Consider the following 20,822-nt stretch of genomic DNA (forward strand, 5'->3'; position numbering starts at 1 on the left):
CCTGCTGGTGGCCTGAGAAAGCAGTCAAGGATAGCCCAAAGCCTTGGGACCCTGCACCCACATGGGAGACGTAGAAGAAACTCCTGGTTCCTGGTTCCTGGCTTAAAATCAGTGCAGCTCTGGCAAATGCACCCACTTGGGGAATGAACTAGTGGATGGATGATCTTTCTCTCTGTCAATCTGCCTTGCCAGTATAAATAACTAAATCTTTAAAAAAATGTTGTAGTGCCTTAAAGACAATATAGATACATTCCTCATGGAACAAGCTGAGTAAGTGCATTCCAAAGCTGCTGTGATATCTCCAAAGGCCACGCAAATGATATTTTGTAATTTGGCCATATCTATGATGCTGCCATGGACAGAACATTTGAAGATGGCTCACAATCATGTCTGCTCAATTGCTTTCTGGCCAGTTCAGCCAGCAAAGCAGCCAGGGCACGGTTTAAGGACAGAACCTACACATGATGCACAGCCCTTCTGCTCAAATTCCACTGACGAAACATCACCTGTGCTGCAAAGAAGTGAAAGCACAGAGCTTCTTCAGGGCAAAGAATCTCAAAAGAAAAGGAAGAATAGATATTAATGGGGGGGGGGGAGGAACAGCATTGGTGTTTTCTTTATGCTTCTAAACTTTCCATTTTTGTTTTCTTCTGTTCTTAAGCAGAGAGATAAACAGAGTTTCCATTTGCTAATTCACTCTCCAACTCCAGTGGCCAGGCTGGTAGAGGCTGGGAGCTGAGAACTGAATCCTGGTCTCCCACATGCACTGTCAGGACCCACCTCTTTGGAGCCATCACCTGTTACCTCCCTGAGTGTGCCTCAGCATCAAGCAGGCAAGTCTAGAACCTAAGCACTTCAACATGGGAGTCCAAAGCAGCATCTTAACAGTACACTAAACAACTGCCCTGGAAACATTTTTTTCAATTGAAAGAAAAAAAAAAATACAGGATTCCTTAGTATAGACTGTAAAAGGGGGTATGATTTCAGAAGTAAGGGGTGCTTGGGACCAGATTCTAACCCAGGAACTCCAGAGACCTGGAAAAGATACAAGAAATGCATCCACAGGAAGCCAATATCATGAATGAGGGTGTTAAATACAGGGTTTAGAGGGGGAACTTGAAACAAAGGAAAGTCTAAAAAATGCCACCATCACATAAGAGACCAGGAAGCCGACAACACAACATTTCCTGAAGTTTAACAACAAAGGAAGCTTTTCGTTTTTAATTGGGGGTGTATTGAAAAAACAACTGGAGAGCCAAGGGGGAAAAAAGAAAATCCCATTGTTTGAAACCTTAAGATGATGTGATTAGACAGCTGAAAGAAAACGGAAATACCCAATGAGTAGTTGGCTTGTGTTTTTTTCTCTATTAAAGAAAAATGATCTTCAAACTGTAGAAAAATAAAAGAGACCAGTGAAAGGAAATTAAAGTTCAAAATAGGTACAGTGAGAAAAAACACTAAGTTGTTTTAAGTGGGCCACAAATCTTCAGACCTGGAGTTATATCCCAGAATCCTGAAGTTTTCTGGATTATATCACCAAAGCTTCTTCTATGGATCTTTGAGAAAAAAAATATGTTGGAGGCTATGATGTAAGATTAAACAGGGATTGGGCCCGGCGCGGTGGCACAGTGGTTAAGGTCCTCGCCTTGCACACCCAGGATCCCATATGGGTGCGGGTTCTAATCCCAGTGGCCCGGCTTCCCTTCCAGCTCCCTGCCTGTGGCCTGGGAAAGCAGTGGAGGACGGCCCAAAGCTTTGGGACCCTGCACCCGCGTGGGAGACCCGGAAGAGGCTCCTGGCTTTGGATCAGCATAGCATCGGCCTTTGCGCTCACTTGGGGAGTGAATCATTGGACGGAAAATCTTCCTGTCTCTCCTCTCTATATATCCGCCTTTCCAATAAAAATAAAATAAAATAAATCTTAAAAAAAGATTAAATAGGGATACTTGCTGCATTGAGACACACATAAAAGGGAAAAAGAAATATACATTTCAAACATTGTAGCCTAGTAAGCACCATGTCTTCCTCGGATGGTTTGTGACTGTAAGAAACAAAACTTCACGGCAGAGATCCTTTCTGAATTGATTTTTTTTTTTCAAATAATTAATTGTGAGTCAAGTCAGAAAGGCTATGTCTCAACGTCTCTCACCGGAAGCACAGTTTAGTTGCTCTGAGAAGTGAAGGCGAAGTTGTGCAATTTCAAGGATCTGAAACTGAGGACTCACAGCCTTCCTCTCCCACCAGCTCTCTGTCTCCGTCTCCATGCCAGGGCACCTTCTGGGCGCTGGCCCTCATTTTGTGTGGGTGGAATGGCCACTGGCAGCCTCACTGTTGCATTTTTCCAGGTCCAACAACTCCAGTGGAATGAAAAAGCTTCCTGGCAGAGGGCTGCCGTTTTCTAATAATTGTATTCCAAGTGAAATTTTTTTTAATGCAAATAAGAAAAAAGTTGAGGTGAAAAAAAATTCCTTTTCCTCACTATAATCACATGGAACAAGTTGTACTTCCAGTTTTTGCACTTCTGTGTTGCCTGAAATTTTTTTTTACAAGTCGCTTTGTAATAATAGCAATGTTTTAAAACTTTTTCCTGGGACCAGCCTGCTGACATGACAAACTATACTTCTGCCTGTGGCCAGCTTCCCATATGGTCACCAGTTTTGGTCCCAGCTGTTCCACTTCCAATCCAGCTCCTTGCTAACGGCCTGGGAAAGCAGAAGAGGGCTCAACTGCTTAGACCCCAGTACCCACCAGGGAGATCCAGAAACTGCTTCAGGCCAGCCCAACTAGGCTTTTGCAGCCATCTGGGGAGTGAATGAGCAACAGAGGATCACTCTTTGTCCCTCTCTCCCTATAATTCTATAAAGTGAGTATAAATATATCCTTAAAAAAAAAAAAAAACTTTTCCAGGCCCAGCATGGTAGCCTAGTGGCTAAAATCTTTGCTTTGTATGCGCCGGAATCCTATATGGGCACCGGTTCTAATCCCAGCCTTCCTGCTTCCCATCCAGCTCCCTGCTTGTGGCCTGGGAAAGCAGGCAAGGATGACCCAAAGTCTTGGGACCCTGCACCCGCATGGGAGACCCAAAAGAGGCTCCTGGCTCCTGGCTTTGGATCAGCTCAGTGCAGCTCCAGCCATTGTGGCCACTTGGGGAGTGAATCAGCTGACAGTATTCTTCCTCTCTGTCTCTTCTCCTCTCTGTATATCTGACTCCTTTTGAAATACCTTTAAAAAAAAAAAAAAAGAATTAGATAAAACAAAACAAGTGAAATCCTGGTATCTCCATTTTTGTGTTGTAATAATCTGATCACTCGTTTCCCATGTTAAAGTAGTAACCTCAACAGAATAAATGCTGTGGCAGCAAAGTGCTGGGTGGGCAGCAGTCAAGCGCAGGACAGCATCTCACATAAGTTGTGGGTTGGAAAACAGGCCAATCTGACTAAGCCTGGGGTGAGGAGGGGGCAGTGGTCCCATGATCCTCTGCACGGGCTAGATCATGCCCATCAAAGGCATGACATTCATTGCCACATACCACAGCTGACAGGAGAACGTGAAGAAACTGAAGAATATTTAGGGGAGGCTGATAAAAAAAAAAAAAAAGCAAGGCCTGAAAACCACATCCTTAGAACGCATCTTCCTCTTTCACATCCTGCCGGCTCTTTCTCTGTCCTCCAACCTGCATGTCCCACACGGCCTCCCAACATTAGCTCTGTGAATCTACTGCTAACACTTCCCGTTCCAGCCTGAAGCCTCTCTAGCAGTCTGTGTTCTTGGCTGCAAACAACAGCAAGCATTTCAGGCTAACTTAAGCAGAAAAGAACTTTCCTGGCAGACCGGGAAGGGAGGAGGTTGGGCTTGGCTTATTAGGGCAGGAAGGACAGCTCGGGTTACACTGAGCTAGTCCTTGGAAAATCTGAGTAGAAGCTGGTGGAGCTACCTCATTCCCACCGCGTCTGCGCCCTCTCCTCTGCCACCACTGAAGAACCTAGGCGTTTTCTGCCTTTTGTGATTCTGCCTTAATGGCCTGGCTGGGGGCTGTGTGAACTCCAGCCCTGATAAGCAGACCCCTCCTCAGGAAGGAGGTACCTGCTGTTTGATAAGATTCATAGCTCAATAGCTCATTGATTTGTATTTTTTTTAAGATTTATTTATTTTTATTACAAAGTCAGATATACAGAGAGGAGGAGAGCTAGGGAGAAAGATCTTCCACCTGATGATTCACTCCCCAAGTGAGCGCAAAGGCCGATGCTATGCCGATCCGAAGCCAGGAGCCAGGAACCTCTTCCGGGTCTCCCACGCGGGTGCAGGGTCCCAAAGCTTTAGACTGTCCTCGACTGCTTTCCCAGGCCACAAGCAGGGAGCTGAATGGGAAGTGGAGCTGCTAGGATTAGAACCGGTGCCCATATGGGATCCTGGCGCGTTCAAGGCGAGGATTTTAGCTGCTAGGCCACACCGCCAGGCCTGATTTGTACTTTTTGAAAGTTGCTTGTTTCAAATCTGCGAATAGAAGCCTGCTAAATCATGACTGTATAATTAATAGCCTGAAATGTATAAGAGCTCAGCCTCTGCATCTTGGGGCATTCCCTCACAAGACAGTAAATGTCCTGAATAGAAGCAGTTCATTGCCTGGTTCAAGGCCACAGGCCTGCCAAGTTGCCAGAGTAATGGATTACAGTCATGCGGCAGGGGGATGGGGGCTTTCCAGGACCCCTCTTCGCAAAATCCACCCGTTTCCCAAGACACACAAAATGACGTACGTTGCTGTTCTGCAGCGATGGACTTGGTGCATGGAGCCAATAATAACACACGTGAACTCTGACTGATGGCTGAAAAGCTGGTTTATTAGTGGCATCAGACTTTACACACTGAGGGTCATATGGGATAAGGGAGGAGGTATTGAGCTTATCAGCAAAACCCATCAACTGCTTCTATACTTTTGTTTGGAACTCTTCGGTTTTGTATATTCCACCAAGTGTTCTCATACAAATGATATCCATGTAGCTATAAGAATGGTACCCATTCAGTTGTTTTCATACAACTGTTATCCTATCAATTGTAATCCTGTGCTCTCTGACCTTCTAGGGTTACAATGTCTTTCTCCAATGTACTGTTTTCATATGACCTATGCATACCATCCACATTCTTGAAATCATCTTTTGAATACTTATAATACTTAACATATGTATATATGCTTTTTTTTTTTTTAAAAAAAAGATTTATTTTATTTGTACTAGAAATCAGATATACAGAGAGGAGCAAAGACAGAGAAGATCCTCCATCCATTGACTCACTCCCCAAGTGGCCACAACAGCCAGAGCTGAGCCAATCTGAAGCCAGGATCCAGGAGCTTCTTCCAGGTCTCTCATGCGGGTGCAGGGTCCCAAGGCTTTGGGCCATCCTTGACTGCTTTCCTAGGGCACAAGCAGGGAGTTAGATGGGAAGTGGGGCTGCCAGGATATGAACTGGTGCCCATATGGGATCCCAGTGCTTTCAGGGCAAGGACTTTAACCACTAGACTACTGAGCCCTACAGTCCAATATGGTTTCTCTCTTTCTTTTTTTTTAAAGATCTAATTTGTTTTTCGAAGGTAAAGTTACAAGGAGAAGGAGATACAAAGAGAGAGGTCTTCCATCCCTTGGTTTACTCCCCAATTGTTCATAACAGTGGGAGCCCAGAGCTGAGCTGTTACATTGAGTTACATTGTAGTAACTAGAGCTATTTCCAAGTCTCCTACATGCAGATTCTCAAGGACTTGGGCCATCCTCCACTGCTTTCCCAGGCCTTTAACAGAAAGCTAGATGGAGTGGAGCAGTCAAGACCCAAACTGTTGCCCATAAAGGATGCCAATCCACAGCCGGAGGATTAGCCTACTATATCATGGCTCCATTATTAAATAGCTATTATACTATATTGCTTAGAGAAGAATGACAAGGTAAAAATAAAGCCTAAATGTGTTCAGTAAAGATACTATTTTTGGGTCTGGCGCAATAGCCTAGTGGTTAAAGTTCTCGCCTTGAACACACGGGATCCTATATGAGTGCCGGTTCTAATCCCGGCAGCCCCGCTTCCCATTAGGTCCTGGCTTGTGGCCTGGGAAAGCAGTGGATGGCCCAAAGCCTTGGGACCCTGCACCCATGTGGGAGACCCAGAAGAAGCTGCTGGCTCCTGGCTTCAGATTGGCTCAGCTCCTTCCGTTGTGGTCACTTGGGGACTGACATCAGTGGACGGTCCTCTCTGTGTATCTGACTTTCCAACAATAATAAATAAATCTTTAAAAAAAGATTTTGATCTGTGGTTGTTTTAATCACCAGATAGAGAACTCACAGGTCAAGGGAGCCGAGTGTGCCTGTCCCTGCAGGATTTCTGTGGGTAACGGCTGGCTCCCACCTCACCCCAACCAGCTGAAAGCGAACGTTCCCAGACAGGAAGGCTGCTAAAATGCAGAGCTGCTGAAACACGGCCAATGTCAAGTACAGTTCCTCCGCATCTCCTGCAGTCCGTGGGTTTTCCTCTTTTCTGAGAAACCAGCGAGATTATCAATCATATTTAAGGTAGGCAACGTTTCACAATGACATGAAAGCTAATTTCTGTCATTTTGATGTTTATTTTCTAACTTTGCTACCAAAGGACAGGAAGGGATCGGCATATGACCTCATCTAAAATGAAGTCATAGAACGATATTTAGCTCTTACTTCTATCTCTTTTCTGTCACAGGCGAAACAAAAACTCTTTGAGCCTTTCTAACGCAGCCAGATCTGTGGGCAAGACCTTATTGTCTATTGGTCTTTTCTATTGGACCTCTTTTTCTACATCAAGTCACCCCTGACTGAAGAGGGAAATTCCACCAGTTTCATACCAACCATACACATCTCTTCAGGCTGCCACAGGTAGCAAATACCCGCAAATGACACAATAAGTAACATATACAGCTGGATGGGAAGTGGAGTGAGATTAGAACCGGCACCTGTATGGGTTCCCAGCTGAGACAAGGCGAGGACTTTAACTGGTAGGCTACTGTGTCAGTTCCAGATGTATTTTTTATATAAAAGGGTAATTTATAGAGAAAAGATGAGACAGAGAGAAAGATTTTTCCATCCATTGGTTCACTCCCTAAGTGACCACAACAGCGTATTGGTGAGTTGAGCTGATCCAGATCCAGGAGCAGGAGGTCTTCCGGGTCTCCCATGTGGGTGCAGGGTCCCAAGGTTTTGGGCCATCCTCTACTGTTCTCCCAGGCTAGAAGCAGGGAGCTGGATGGGAAGTGGAGCAGCCAAGGACATGGACCGGACCTGTTTGGGATCCTAGCACATGCGAGGTGAGGAGTTAGGCACTGAGCCATGGCACAGGGCCCTCTGCTGTCGTTTTCATCTGTCGGTGCTCAGATCTGGCTGTCAAAACAGCCCCTACCTTTCCCTTCACAGCCGATTCCTGCTGCTGCTGCTGCCTGTCAGTTTATGTGAAAAGAAAGTATAGAGGAGATCACCCTGCTTTGGAAGAAGGGGCACTCACCTTCAGGATCCAAAGCAGATTTGATCCCCCAGGTACCTGCTGTGCTCCTGGTCACTGACTGAGTCCAGGCTGCCATCTTGTCCTGTAAGCACAGTGCAGCCACCTCTTTGTCACCCTACTTCTGTTCTTGCCACCTCCCAATCATCTGCGTCAACCAGTCAGGTCATAGAGTGGTTCTGCGTTGCCACCTTCCCCCATGTGCCCATGGCTGCAGCGTTGAAGCCAAGTTCCCCATCATGCTCCTCAAGGGTCTAACTACACCCTCGGCCCAGGCCTGCTGTTCTAAATCACAGCTGTCAGTCCACAAGGCAAATAAACTACCCCATGGGTAAAAATTGTGGAGATAAACAAAAAAGGAATAAGTTAAACAACTTCCAAGTTGCTGGGCCCTGTGGAGAGGTACCTGAAGTGGTGTGCAGTGTATTGAATAACCTCCCAGGGGGAATTGGTAGTAGCTGAATTTGGAACTATTGTAAGCTATTCTGGCCTTCCCAGTCAGGGCCCTTCCTACTCTACTCTTGCCTGGGAAATGCTGCCATTTTTTTCGTGTGTTTGTTTATCTGAATGGTTGTGTCCTCCCTACACTTCATGTGTCACCTAAATTGTCACCTCTTGGAAGAGACCTTGCAAGTGTCCAATGCTTTTTCCTGCCCTCCCCTGTCCTCACCCAGCCCCTGCCTATCACATGACACTGTTCATTCTCTTGCTAGCATTTGCTGGAATGATCTCTTGGGTAGTGACTGGCCCCACTTTGGAATGCAAGCTCCCTGAGGCTGGATTCTGTTTTGTTCTGTTTTGTTTTGTTTCGTTTCCCCACTGGCTTTGGTGTTCTCCTCCCCTCTCTGCCTGCATCATTTTTCACAGATACTTCTAACTTCTGCCAGGCTTTTGTTCAATGTTCTCAGCAAGACTGCCCCCAACTCCCTGTTTAAGATGACACGCGTGGGGGTGGATGTTGGGTCTAGCAGCTAAGATGCTGTTTGGGATGCCAGCATCTTGCACGTCAAGGCCAGGGTTCCTGCAATGGCTCTCTCCCAAGAGTCCAGCTTCCTGCTAATGCATACCCTGGCAGGCAGCAGGTGATAGCTCGAGCCGTGGGGTCCTTGCCAGCCTCGTGGGGGACTTGAGTAAGGCCCAGCGGCTCCGGTTTCGGCTCCAACGCAGTCTGGGTGCATGCTTGGGGAGTAAATCAACAGGTGGGAGTTCCGTTTCTCTGTCTCTTGAATAAAAATAAAGAAAAATAGTAAGAATTACACTTTCCCTTCCCTTGCCCTACTTACAGTCACTCTCTATTTAAGACACATAGGAACCATTCTGAGTTCATAGACGATGAGTATTATAAAATGGCCTGCATAGATCCAGAAATCATTTTTTGCACTCATCTATCATTTATTTGAAAAGCACAAGACTGAAAGAGACAAAGAGAGAGTAAGTACCTCTGCCCCATCACTCTGCACACATGCCTGCAGCGGCCAGGTTGGGCTGGCCAGAAGCTGGGAGCTGGTGGCTCAAACATCCCACCACCTGCTGCCGCCCAGGTGTGAGCAGGATGCTCAGGTTGGGAGATGGAACCAGGAGCCCAGTGCGGCCCCGCCAACGTGGGAAAGGGCCTCTTCACCTCCAAACGCCCATTCCAACAAATCCAAGGGCCACTCCCAGCAGCACCCTCAAGGCTACTGTCTCTCCCTTTCCTCTAAAACTTCAGATTGATGAGAGCACTTTTGTTCTTTCTGCTTACTGCTACATTCCCCATGTTTAATGCCTGGCCTGTAATACATGCTTAATAAATATTTAACACGTGTTGAATTAATAAACTGTAATCATGCAAGTGAATAAATACATTCTGGCTTGGTCTATTCGGGCTCCTTTCACGCATGGTCATTCTGTACACTGTCTTGTATCCCACAGTGCTCAAGGATCTGTTGTCATCTTCCCAAGTCCTTGCCTCTAGTTCTCTGGGGGTAACATTTGATGTAGGCATACACTTTTTTAAAAATTCATTTATTTGAAAGGCACAGTGACGGGAGAGAAAGAGTTCTTGTGCCTGCTGATCCACTCCCTAGATGGTGGCGATAGCCAGTACTGGGCCAGGCTGGAGCCAGCAGGCAGGAACTCCTAGCCTGCCACAGGGGTACCAAGGGCCCTGGTACTTAAAATATCGGCTGCTCCCGTGCGAGTCACAATAGCAGTGAGCTGGTTAGGAAGCAAAGGCACAAGGCCGTCCCAGACACACAGGACTGTAAGGACTCTGAGGTGCTGGTGTTAGTATTACAGCAATTTTCTCGGCAGAGAAAATGAGGCCCCAGAGAGAGTACTTTGTTTAGGATCACCCACTTGGGCCCGGCAGGGCTGGGTACAGTGCTGTGTCTATCGCATTCTAGGTTCCTTCAGTCTTTCTTCCTTTTGCTGGTTTGTTTTGGGTACGCCTGAAGGAAAAATGCTCTTCAGACTCCAAGTCAAACACAGTCAAAGGCCAAGTGCTCCAGTTCCCACCCGTCAGGGGCCAGCCCATTTTGCATTTGAATCCTCCAAGGCGGGAAGCCGCGGGCAGGAGTCGGGAGGGGCGGGGCGGAGACCCAGCGCCGCCAGCCAATCGGAGCGCGCGGAGGCCGCCCCGCCCCCTCCCGCTCCACGCGCCAAAATTCCAAACGGGACCCGGCGCCGCGCCGCCTCGGTGTCCGTCCGCCAGAGTCCCGCGAGCCGGGATCGCGGCAGGGAGCGAGCGTCGGCGTCCGCCGTGTGCGCGAGCCGCTCGGACCCCGCGCGCCGTCCCCGCGCGCTCGCCTCCCCGGCGTCGGGGTCTGCCGGGCCCAGGAAGTGCAGCGTTTGAGGAGCGTGGAGGCGGGGGGCGGGCCGGGCGGCGGAGGGATCCCGGGCGCGCGCGCGGCGGCCGGCCGGCGCGGAGCTTGTGGCGCCAGAATTCAGAGCGCGGAAGCCGGAGCGGCCGCCGCCCCGAGCTCGCCTCCTCTCCGTCGGCCTTGTCCGGAGCTCCCCGGCCGCGCGGGCGCCCGCTCCGCCGCAGCCGCAAGATGGTGGTCCTGCGCAGCAGCCTGGAGCTGCACGGCCACTCCGCCGCCTCGGCCACCGACTCCCTGGACCTGTCCAACGAGTTCGTCAACCTGGAGCAGCTGGGACGGAGGCGGCTCCGTTCTGCCCGCGCGGAGGCCAAATCTGCCGTCCCCGCGGCCGGCGCGGACGTGAGTACCGGGGGGACCCCGGGCGGACACGGCGCGCGCGGCCCGGCGCCTGGCTTGCGGGGCTGCCCGGGTCCGGGTGACGGTTGGTGGGGGGAGGGCAGTTGTGGAGGAGGACTGGCGAGGGGGCGGCGGTGATGGGTGTGGAATGGAAGGCTTTCCCGTGGTCGGAGCCGCCCCGGCATGGGTCGGGGCGAACAGTTGGGACCGACCCCAAGGAGAGGGCTGAGCGGTTGGTTCACCTCTCTTCTTTTACGCAAGAAGAGCGGATCCCGTCGGAGCTGGAAGTGCAATAGTGCGGGGCCCGAGCCGGGCTCGTTGGGGGCCGCCCTCCCCGCCTCCACCTTCCTGACTGCTGTCCATGCTGGGCCCGCAGTGCCGCACTCGGTGACCCGCTGCCTGCATGCGTGATGAATCGAGATGATCCCTGGGCTGCTCCTTGATCCTCCTCCATTTCCGACCTAGAAGGGGTTGGGGTAAACTTAAGAAAGGCAGCGGCCAAAACTCGGCTTGCATAACGCGGAGGGAGGAAAGCAGGATTTTCCGTTCAAGTCCCGAATGCGTAGTTAGCTGTGATGTGTGCTTGGCAGATGAAGCGGACTGCAAACCGGGCACGGGCAGAGCTAAAATTGGAACTCCGCTTCCGAGCCGCCCAGAGATCTCCCTGTCATGTCTTTCTGCAGTTCTAAACAGTGTCTGTGGGGGAAGTTGGCGCCGAGGTAACCGCGTGCCTAAAGTGCAGAGAGGATCTGTGGATGGGCAAAATTCAGACAGAAAACTGACGCCCTGTCCCATCCACCCCAGCTACAGGTGGAGGGGATGGCATTCACAAAAGATTGGAGAAGATGAGGAAGTCACACTAGTGAAGTCGAGGCAGCAGGTAGTACACGCTAGCTGGACTGCAGGGAGCCATGGGCAGTGGGAAGACAGCTGGGAGAGAAGCTTGGGCACGCGGGCTGGCACAGGAAGGCGGCAGCGGCGTGCGCGATGGCAATGACGTCTCCCCCTAAGGTTTGACGCTTTCGATTGGAGTGGTCTTTTTTGTGAGTGCCCCCATAACGTTGCTGCTCCTACAAGGGAGAATTAAAGTTCCTTTCAAGCTATGAAGTTGTTCTGAACGGAAAAAGCTGATTTCTTGGCTTTCCGAATTTGTTTCTCCATCACATGGGGGAATTGGCAGAGCTTTGGTAATGCCAGGCCTGTTTAGGACCGAACTGAGGTCACACGAGTTCCTAACCAGTGCTCAGAAAAGCTGGTTGTTTCAATCGTTATTGAATAAGTAGCTTCAGAAGGATGCTGTTTCTGGTGACTTCAAGGATGTGTTAAACTGGTGACAAGCCAGTGCTCTTGAAGACAGCTGCTTTGAATCTAAGCATAGCAGGGCGATCAGCAGGTCTCTTAGGTTTGTGTGACTGAAAGGGAAAGTTAGAGAGAGGAGACAGTGGGATTTCCATCCGGGTTGCCGTCCACGTCTCCCGGGTGGGGTGTTGCGGTCCCAGCACTTGTGTGGGGTGCTGGCACAATGCAGGCTCTGCTGAGCAAGTTTTGATACTTGTTACTAAGAATGCTACCACGTGGGTGGCGAGGATGCTTGTGTCTGTAAGACCCTGGGTGATTTTAGCTTGGTCCTCCAGCTCTGGAGATTCTCAGGGCAAAACCCAGTAGGTTAGCAACTTTTATTTACAAAGTATCTGGGGAGTCCAACCACTGCTTATATTGTTGCCTTTTACTTGGATTGTTAAAATAGATTCTCTTTTCCTCCCTCCAGCAGACAGTTAATACCGTGCTTTTTATTTTTATTATTATTGTTAGAACTTATTTTCATCAGTTTTTGTCATTTTTTAAAATGAAGGAATTTGAGAGCGCTGTTATCCATTGACTGATGTTCCACAAGCCTGCAAGAGCTCAGGGGACCTGACCCAAGCAGGGTGTAGGTCGCTAGGTCACCCTTGGGTGGCAAGGACCCTGCCGCTTGGCTCTCACTGCTGCTTCCCAGGGTACACATGATCAGGACCCCAGGATAGGATGTGGGTGTGGGTGTCAGGAACGGTACCTTCACTGCTATGTCATGTGCTTAAACTTGTCAAACAACAAAATAGTTGCTCACTTCTCTGCTCAAACACTGTGTAGTAATTTTTTTTAAGATTTATTTATTTTGATTGGAATGTTAGATTTTACTGAGAGGAGGAAATGCAGAAAGGAAGATTTTCCATCCACTGGTTTACTTCCCTAGTAGTAGTAATGGCGGCTAGAGCTGAGCCAATCCAGAGCCTGGAGCTTCTTCCGGGTCTCCCACGTGGAGGCAGAGTCCCAAAGCTTTGGGCCTTCCTCTACTGCTTTCCCAGGCCACCACCAGGGAGCTGGATCGGAAAGTGGGGTGGCTGGGATACAAACTGGCACCCATATGGATCCTGGCACAACCAAGTCAAGGACTTCAGCCATGAGGTCACCACACATCAGGGGCCCACTCTGTAGTAATTTTGTATCTCAGAGTAAAAGTTACAAATTTTCCCTGTGTTCCCTAACCATCTTCTCATCTGTAATGGCACAGAATTCCTTGACAGCTTTCCCTCCAGGGACAGCTCTTCTGCAATAGATTAAGCTAACCCGTTGGAACGCAGGTGTCTAATGCAGGTGTGCCCAGGTTGAGTTGTGCCTCTGCTCCCGGGCCCACTGGAGGTCACAGAGGGTGATGGTTCACCCATGAGGGAGACACAGATGGAGGTCCTGGTTCTTGGGCAGGCATTTGGGGAGTGAACCAGTGGGTGGGGAAATTTCTCACTCTGCCATTCAGGTTTTTTAGAGTTAGTTTTATTGGAATGGTAGATCTACAGAGAGGAGGGACAGAAAGATCATCCATGTACTAGTTCATGCCCCAGATAACCTCAGTGGCTGCAGGGAGCCAATCCGGAGCCAGGAGCTTCTTGTCCAAGGCTGGGGCCAACCTCTGCTGCTTCCCCAGGCCACAAGCTAGTACTTCAGGCAGTAGCTTTAACCCACTATGCCACAGTACTAGCCTCCATTTTAGAGCTTAATTACCGCTCTTTTTTTATCTTGGAAGTTGTAATCACCTATTAGTTAAATTCTACTCTTAGATTTTGAGTATCATTTCACTTTTGCTTAAGGATTTGTGCTTTGGTTTTTTCCCGATTTGTACAGATTCCCTGTGTATGTAATGGTGATTTTTTTTTTTCCTTTACGATTTTTAAAAAGATTTATTTTTATCACAAAGTCAGAGAGTAGGAGAGACAGAGAGGAAGATCTTCTGTCCACAACAGCTGGTGCTGCGCCAATCTGAAGTCAGGATCCAAGAACTTCTTCTTGGTCTCCCACATGGGTACAGGGTTCCAAGGCTTTAGGCCATCCTCAACTGCTTTCCCAGGCCACAAGCAGGGAGCTGGATGGGAAGCCCGGAGCTGCCGGGTTAGAACTGGCGCCCATGTGGATCCCGGTACATTCAAGGCGAGGACTTTAGTTACTAGGCCACCGCACACGGCCCTTTCCTTTACATTTTAAATTAATATATATTTTTAAAAGATTTATTTATTTTATTGGAAAGGCAGATGTACAGAGAGGAGGATATACAGAAAGCTCTTGCATCTGATGGTTCACTCCCCAAGTGGCCATAATGGCTGGAGCTGTGCCAATCTGAAGCCAGGAACCAGGAACTTCTTTCTGGGTCTCCCATGTGGGTGCAGCATCCCAAGGCTTTGGGCCATCCTTGGCTACTTTCCCAGGGCACAAGCAGGGAACTGGATGGGAAATGGACCAGCCGGGATTAGAACCAGTGGCCATATGGGATCCAGGTGCGTTCAAGGCAGGACTTTAACCATTATGCTATTGCGCCGGGCCCTAAATTAATATTTTTTAAAAATCTTTTTTTTTTTCCTTAAAATTGGAAAGGCGGATATACAGAGAGGAGAGACCGAGAGGAAGATCTTCTGTCTGATGATTCACTCCCCAAGTGAGTGCAACGGCCGATGCTATGCCGATCCGAAGTCAGGAACCTCTTCCGGGTCTCCCACACGGGTGGGGTGCAGGGTCGCAAGCCTTGGGCAGTCCTTGACTGCTTTCCCAGGCCACCAGCAGGGAGCTGGAAGGGAGGCGGGGCTGCCGGGATTAGAACCGGCGCCCTATGGGATCCCAGGCGTGCAAGGCGAGGACCTTAACCACTGCGCCATCGTGCCGGGCCCTTTAAAAATCTTATTCCTTGTGTTTAAAGAGCAGAGTTACATAGAGAGCGAGCTCTTTAATCTGCTGGATTGCTCCCCAAATGCATATGCACACCAGGCCAGGCAATATCAGGAGCCAGGAACTCTATTTAGGATCCCTTTATTGCTGCAGCAGTCCAAGCATTCAGGCCCTTCTCTGCTGCTTCCCCAGGCCCGTTAGCAGAGAGCAGATTGAAATGGGGGTAGGTAGGACTCAGCCTGTACTCACGTGGGGTGCAGGCTTAACTCTGCCATAATGCCATCCCCCAAGGTTCTTTTTTCCCCCAACAAGCATATGAATATGGTTATCTTTTTTTGTAGTTTTCTTTATTCAGAATCAAGACTACCCATTTTCTATTCTACTTTCTTCCTCGATTTCCTCATACCAATATATTCTCATGCTGAAGTGTCATCTGAGGATGTTTAGTAGGTTTTTGTTTTGTGATGTTTGTGTGTGCAAAGCTTGAAGCATAACAACACAGAAACTAGAAAAATACACAGTTAAACGAAGGCTTGCTGATGGTTGGTTAGGAGAATCCAACAGCAGTGATCAGTGCTTCCTGGGGTTGCAGGTCGATGCAGAAAGAGGCGTTTCGTTTGTTTTTTGTTTTTTAAAGACAGTTACAAAGAGAGGGCTCCTATCTTGTGTTTTGGTTCACTGCTCAGCCGGCTGCAGTGGCTGTGTCCACCCCAGCGCCAGCCCAGGCCCTTGCTTGTTAGCCATGGGAGTTAGAAACTATCCCGCAAATGCTGAGGAGCTACAGTTGGATCTGGTGAGATAGTGTGTTGGATTGTAGGCCGTAAACCTGGAGCTTGGAAGGCCAGTTAAAAGGGTGTAACACTTTTACGTCACATGCCACAGTTCCAACGCCTGGCTGTGTTTTATTTTGAAACCTTTGGGGGTTAGTACTGTGGTGAAGCAGGCTTTTCCACCTGCAGTGCCAGCATCCCATAGAGGCAGCAGGTTGAACTCTAACAGCTCCACTTCTAGTCCAGGCCCCCCTCATCCTACTGATAGTTTGGGAAAGCAGCGGAGGATGGCCCATATCCTTAGACCCTGCTATGTGGGGGCCCCAGAGTTGCTTCCAGCCTTCTGGCTTGGGACTGGCCTGCTCCTACCATTGTGAGCATTAGGGAGGGAACCAGCGGATGGGAGACCTCTCTGTCCTCTCTCTGTACCTCTATCTTTCAGATAAATTAAGAGTAAAAGCAAAGAGCATTTTATCCAAGAGTTGGTGAGCTCCCACCCTCTGGTTCGCACCTGTGACACCTGTGTGGGAGACCTGACACCAGATGCTGCTGGCTGCAGCCTGGGCTGTCCCGCCCGGACTCCCTGATGGGCATAGGGGAGTAAATCAGTCCACTGACAGAGCTCACTCTGTCTCTGCCCTTGTAATAACTCAGACCGAACAGGCTGTCAGTGCTCTGTGAGGACAGCTCAACCCCCAGACCGATGAGGGAACTGTGTGTCTCCAGCTGCAGTGCTCATATCAAGGTTATGTCACCTTTCTGCTTAGGAAAATTATTTTTGTGGTATTGTATGTGAAAATGTAAAAAACAGAAAGTGAAAGTCCCACCTCTGTTTTCCACTGTTATTTACTGTTAACAATTGGTGCTTAGTTTATCTCTTGGGAATTAGTTTGTTAGTGCATTAACGCGCCACTGGGCCCTGCGTGGTGGCCTAATAGCTAAAGTCCTCTCCTTGCTCACACCAGGATCCCATATGGGTGCCAGTTGTAATCTGGCGGCCCTGCTTCCCATCCAGCTCCCTGCTTGTGGCCTGGGAAAGCAGTTGAGAACAGCCCAAAGCCTTGGGATCCTGCACCCACGTGGGAGACCCCGAAGAAGCTCCTGGTTCCTGGCTTTGGATTGGTGCAGCTCTGGTTGTTGTGGCCACTTGGGGAGTGAATCATCAGGTGGCAGATCTTCCTGTCTGTCTCTCCTTGTTTTTGTATATCTGCTTTTCCAATTAAAAAAAATAAATATTATTTAAAAATGCAATAATTTAATAATAGTTTTCCTGAGGAAATCAAATAGAGATAAGAGTTCATCTAGAAGTATTTATAACATTAAATGATGCAGATAGCCTCAATGTGGTACGTTATACAATTTATTAAATACATTAGTGTGCTAAGAAATGACAAGATACATTAATAGAAAAAAATTACAGAAAATAGTATTTCAATTTAAAAAAAACAGGAGCAGAAGGCAGATGTTTGGCACAGTGTACCGCAGGAATGCCAGGTTTGAGTCACACCTCTGTCACCTCTGTACTTTTTTTTTTTTCTTTTTTAATTTATGAAAGGCGCATTTTACAGAAGAGTTCTTCCCTCCACTGGTTCATTTCCCAGATGGTAGCAGCGCCCAGAGCTGAGCTGATCCAGGAGCAACTCTGGGTCTGCCACGTGTGTGCAGGGGCCCTAGAACTTGATCCGGCCTCCTCCGCTTCCGCAGGCCAGCGTCGGAGGGGCAGACGCTGGGATCAGGGCACCAGAGGGTAGACCATTCCTGAAACAGTCTTATATAAATGAGTAGTTGATAATGAAAGTAGTTTCTCTCTTTTTTTTAAATTTGGAAATGTGTTATTAAAATTTAGTTGAAAAGCAGAATTCTATAGAAACAGGCAGGGACAGAGAAGCAGCTTCGTCTGCTGGTCCAGTCCCCACATGGCTGCAACAGTCAGGGTGAAGCCAGAACCCCAGTACTGGGCCCTCCTCTGCTGCTCCCAGGCACCTTGTCATAGAACAGCCAGGGGGTGGAGTGAAACAGTGCTCTGATAACGGGATGCCTGGGTCGCAGGCTGTGGCTTCATTTGCTGTGCCATGACACCAGCCCCAGGAATAGTTTTGTTTGGCAATTCCATTTACATTTTTCTAGTTTATGTGCAGAAACCTCAAAAGGTCAATGGAATTAAAGCAGGGGTGGGGAACTTGTGGCCGAAGGGTAGTGTATGTCTCATGAAGTCATTTAGTCTGGTCTTGCCAAGGCAACTGCAGGCAAAACCTAAAATTCAGGAAATCTATACACATAGCAGGCTAATTTTTTTTAAAAAAAGATTTGTTTATTTTTACTAGAAAGACATTTACAGAGAGAAGGAGAGAGAGAGAGAGAGAGAGAAGTGCCATCAGCTAGTTTGCTCCCCAAGTGTCTGTTATGGCCAAATCTGAGCTGATGGGAAGCCAGGAGCTCCTTCTGGGCCTCCCACACAGGTGCAGGGTCCTAAGGCTTTGGGCCGTCTCCTGCTGCTTTACCAGGCCACAAGCAGGAAGCTGGGAGGGAAGTGGGACAGCCATCTGGGACAGGAACCAGTGCCCATATAGGTTCCCTTTGCACGCCAGGCAAGGGCTTTAACCACTATGCTACTTGCCAGGCCCGCAGGCTAATTTTTAGGTTAATTTTGTATGATCTGTGACTCATTTAATAAATGTTCAGATACTCCTTGGCCAAAAGATTGGTTCCCTATCCTTTGAATTAAAGGATGTGCTTATTTTGGTGCCTACAAATTCCAAAATTAATTCAGTTTTGTCATGGTAGATTTCCCATGAATGTTTGAAGACTGTACATGCAAGGATTTCCATTTTTTGACATCATAAACTATTTAACTATCTTGCACAAAGTTACTTGCCAATAATGGTTTTAAATTGCCTTTTAGCTTTATTAGGCCTCGTTTCAGTTTTATTGGAAGCAAAAGCATTTATAAATCACCTAGCAAAAGGAATGATTCTCGTTGTCTGGCTTAGTCATTTTATTTAGATCCATTTTGAAGATATATGTAATTGAAAAAGTTATATATAGAGAGAGGTTGGGTCCACTGGCTTACTTCCCAATGACTGCAGCAGGACTGGGCCAGGCTGAAGCCAGGAGCTGTGTCTCATCTTGCACGTGGGCAAATTTTCACTGCTTTCCTAGGTACGTTAGCAGGGCGCCAGATCTGAAGTGGAGCATCCTGTGTGGGCTGCTGGCACTAACAGGTCTAACCCGTTGTGCCACAATACCAGTTCCTGCATCAATATTTTCATTGGCTTTTGGGAGGCTTTTTGTTTGGTTTGCCTTGGGCAGTCTATAATAATATTTGGAATGAATGAGATGATTTTTTTTAAGAGTTTTTATTGGAAAAGCAGATTTATAGAGAGGAGAGACAGGAAGATCTTCCATCCACTGGCTCACTCCTCAAGTGGCTGCAACAGTCAGAACTGAGCCGATCACGAGCCAGGAGCCTCTTCCTGGTCTCCCACGTGGGTGCAGGGTCCCAAGGCTTTGGGCCATCCTCGACTGCTTTCCCAGGCCACAAGCAGGGAGCTGGAAGGGAAGTGGAGCTGCTGGGACACAAACTGGCGCCCATATGGGCAGTTGCAAGGTGAGGATTTAGTGACTATGCTACTGTGCTGGGCCAAATCATTTTTATTGAATGAAAGAAAGCAAATGAATGGAATGTCTTGTGCCTTCTCAGGCAAATTGTGTTTTTTCTGGTTTTTGGGTGTACTTTTATTTGAAAGGCAGGTTTGCAGAGAAAGGGGGAGACAGATCTTGCGTTTGATACTGATGCTGGTTCACTGGCCAAATGACACAGTGGCTGAAGCGGGGCTGGTCGCAAGTGCAGAGCCTGGAGCATCTCCAGGTTTCCCCAGGCACAGCCTTCAACTCTGCTGATAAGTGTATATGCAGATATTTCTTGGAAAGTTTTCTATTATACTACACTGGTCTAAGATAGGAGGTGTTTGTGTTAAGAAATAATGCATCTATTAATGTGTAGGTAATTTTTCAGACATCTTCAGTATGAGTACACAGACAAAGTAGTGAGAAATCATATACATGATATAGCTCCTTTTAACATTTTGTAAGGTTTCTTTTTTCATTTTTACACAAATCCTGTGGTTAGATAAAGTTGTCTTAGGTTGAGGCAAGTGCAGAAACTAACATATTTTTATTTGTTTAATCGTTTGAACTAGATGTGCCATTTGTAGTAGCTGTAGGCTGCCACGGGCTGATCCCAGGAGCTGTGCACTCAGTCAGCTCTCCCTCGCAGGATGCTGCGCCTTGCACTCTGGTTTGGCATGCAGGCATTCCAGTAGCAGACGCCTGCCCTAAAATGGCTCATTTTTGTGTTATGGCAGAAAACTTTGTTCTCTGGGATGACTGTAACCGTCCATCAATCCAACTAGCTATTTCATAAATAATCCTTGTGTTTGTTTCTTATAACATGATTATTTTAGATTTTAACTATCATAGTTTCTGGGGAGATATAAAACGATTATCCACAGAAAGCAGTTGTCATCTCTAATCAGAGAAAACTGAATGAATTTAAACTGGAAATTTTGACTTAAAAAGATCTTAGATGGCTTTTTCTATTTTGATTTTTTTTTTTTTTCTTAAAGGATGGGTCTTCAGTTAAGGAAGTTGAAACCTATCACCAGACACGTGCTCTGAGGTCTTTGAGAAAAACTGCACAGGATTCCTCAGATTCTAGTTTTGACAAGAATATGGAAATAACTGAGAAACGTACTAATGGAAGGCATTTTACAAGGTAATACAAGATGATTGAGCGCTAGTTCTAAAATAATAGTTTAATGACTTGGAATTTTAACTATTTTTAATAAGTTGCCAAGATTGCAGACTTGTAAAATGTAACTTTCTTGAAATGAAGTTGTCGCACTTGATCTTACCCAAAAGGCTGAGAAGTGATTAAACGTCACAAATGGATATTGTTTAGTTAAAAATTCTTATTTTATAACCAGGTTTATTTTGTTCAGAAGTGATAATTGCAGTTGGCAAGGTTGGTTGATGCAAGATCAAATCTTTAAAGGATTTGAGCATCTAAAGGCTTTGTGACTAATGTGCTGGTAACGTGGTTTTTCTTCGTCGTCTTTACAAGGCCTTTGTTCAAATAACTGCTGTTTCTCGTTGCTGCTCT

At 47.7% G+C, this 20,822-nt stretch overlaps 1 protein-coding gene across 6 annotated transcripts in view; it reads left to right on the forward strand.

Annotated features, from left to right (window-relative positions):
* Window positions 1–10,452: 10,452 nt before the first annotated feature.
* The window catches only part of ATAD2 (ATPase family AAA domain containing 2), a 42,630-nt gene continuing 32,260 nt past the window's right edge, over window positions 10,453–20,822 (forward strand). For 3 of the 6 annotated variants that reach the window (XM_040979346.1, XM_040979341.1, XM_040979344.1), the window contains exons 1-2: window positions 10,454–10,703; window positions 20,287–20,435. In XM_040979346.1, the coding sequence (XP_040835280.1) occupies window positions 10,536–10,703; window positions 20,287–20,435 (317 nt within the window). In that variant the 5' untranslated portion in view covers window positions 10,454–10,535. Of the gene's footprint in view, window positions 10,704–13,926; window positions 13,932–20,286; window positions 20,436–20,822 lie in introns of those variants that run through there. The other 3 variants (XM_040979340.1, XM_040979342.1, XM_040979343.1) reach the window with 3 other exon arrangements.

Source organism: Ochotona curzoniae, unplaced genomic scaffold (genome assembly GCF_017591425.1).
Source record: "Ochotona curzoniae isolate NIBS_2020 unplaced genomic scaffold, NIBS_Ocur_1.0 contig_3190, whole genome shotgun sequence".
NCBI lineage: Eukaryota > Metazoa > Chordata > Mammalia > Lagomorpha > Ochotonidae > Ochotona > Ochotona curzoniae.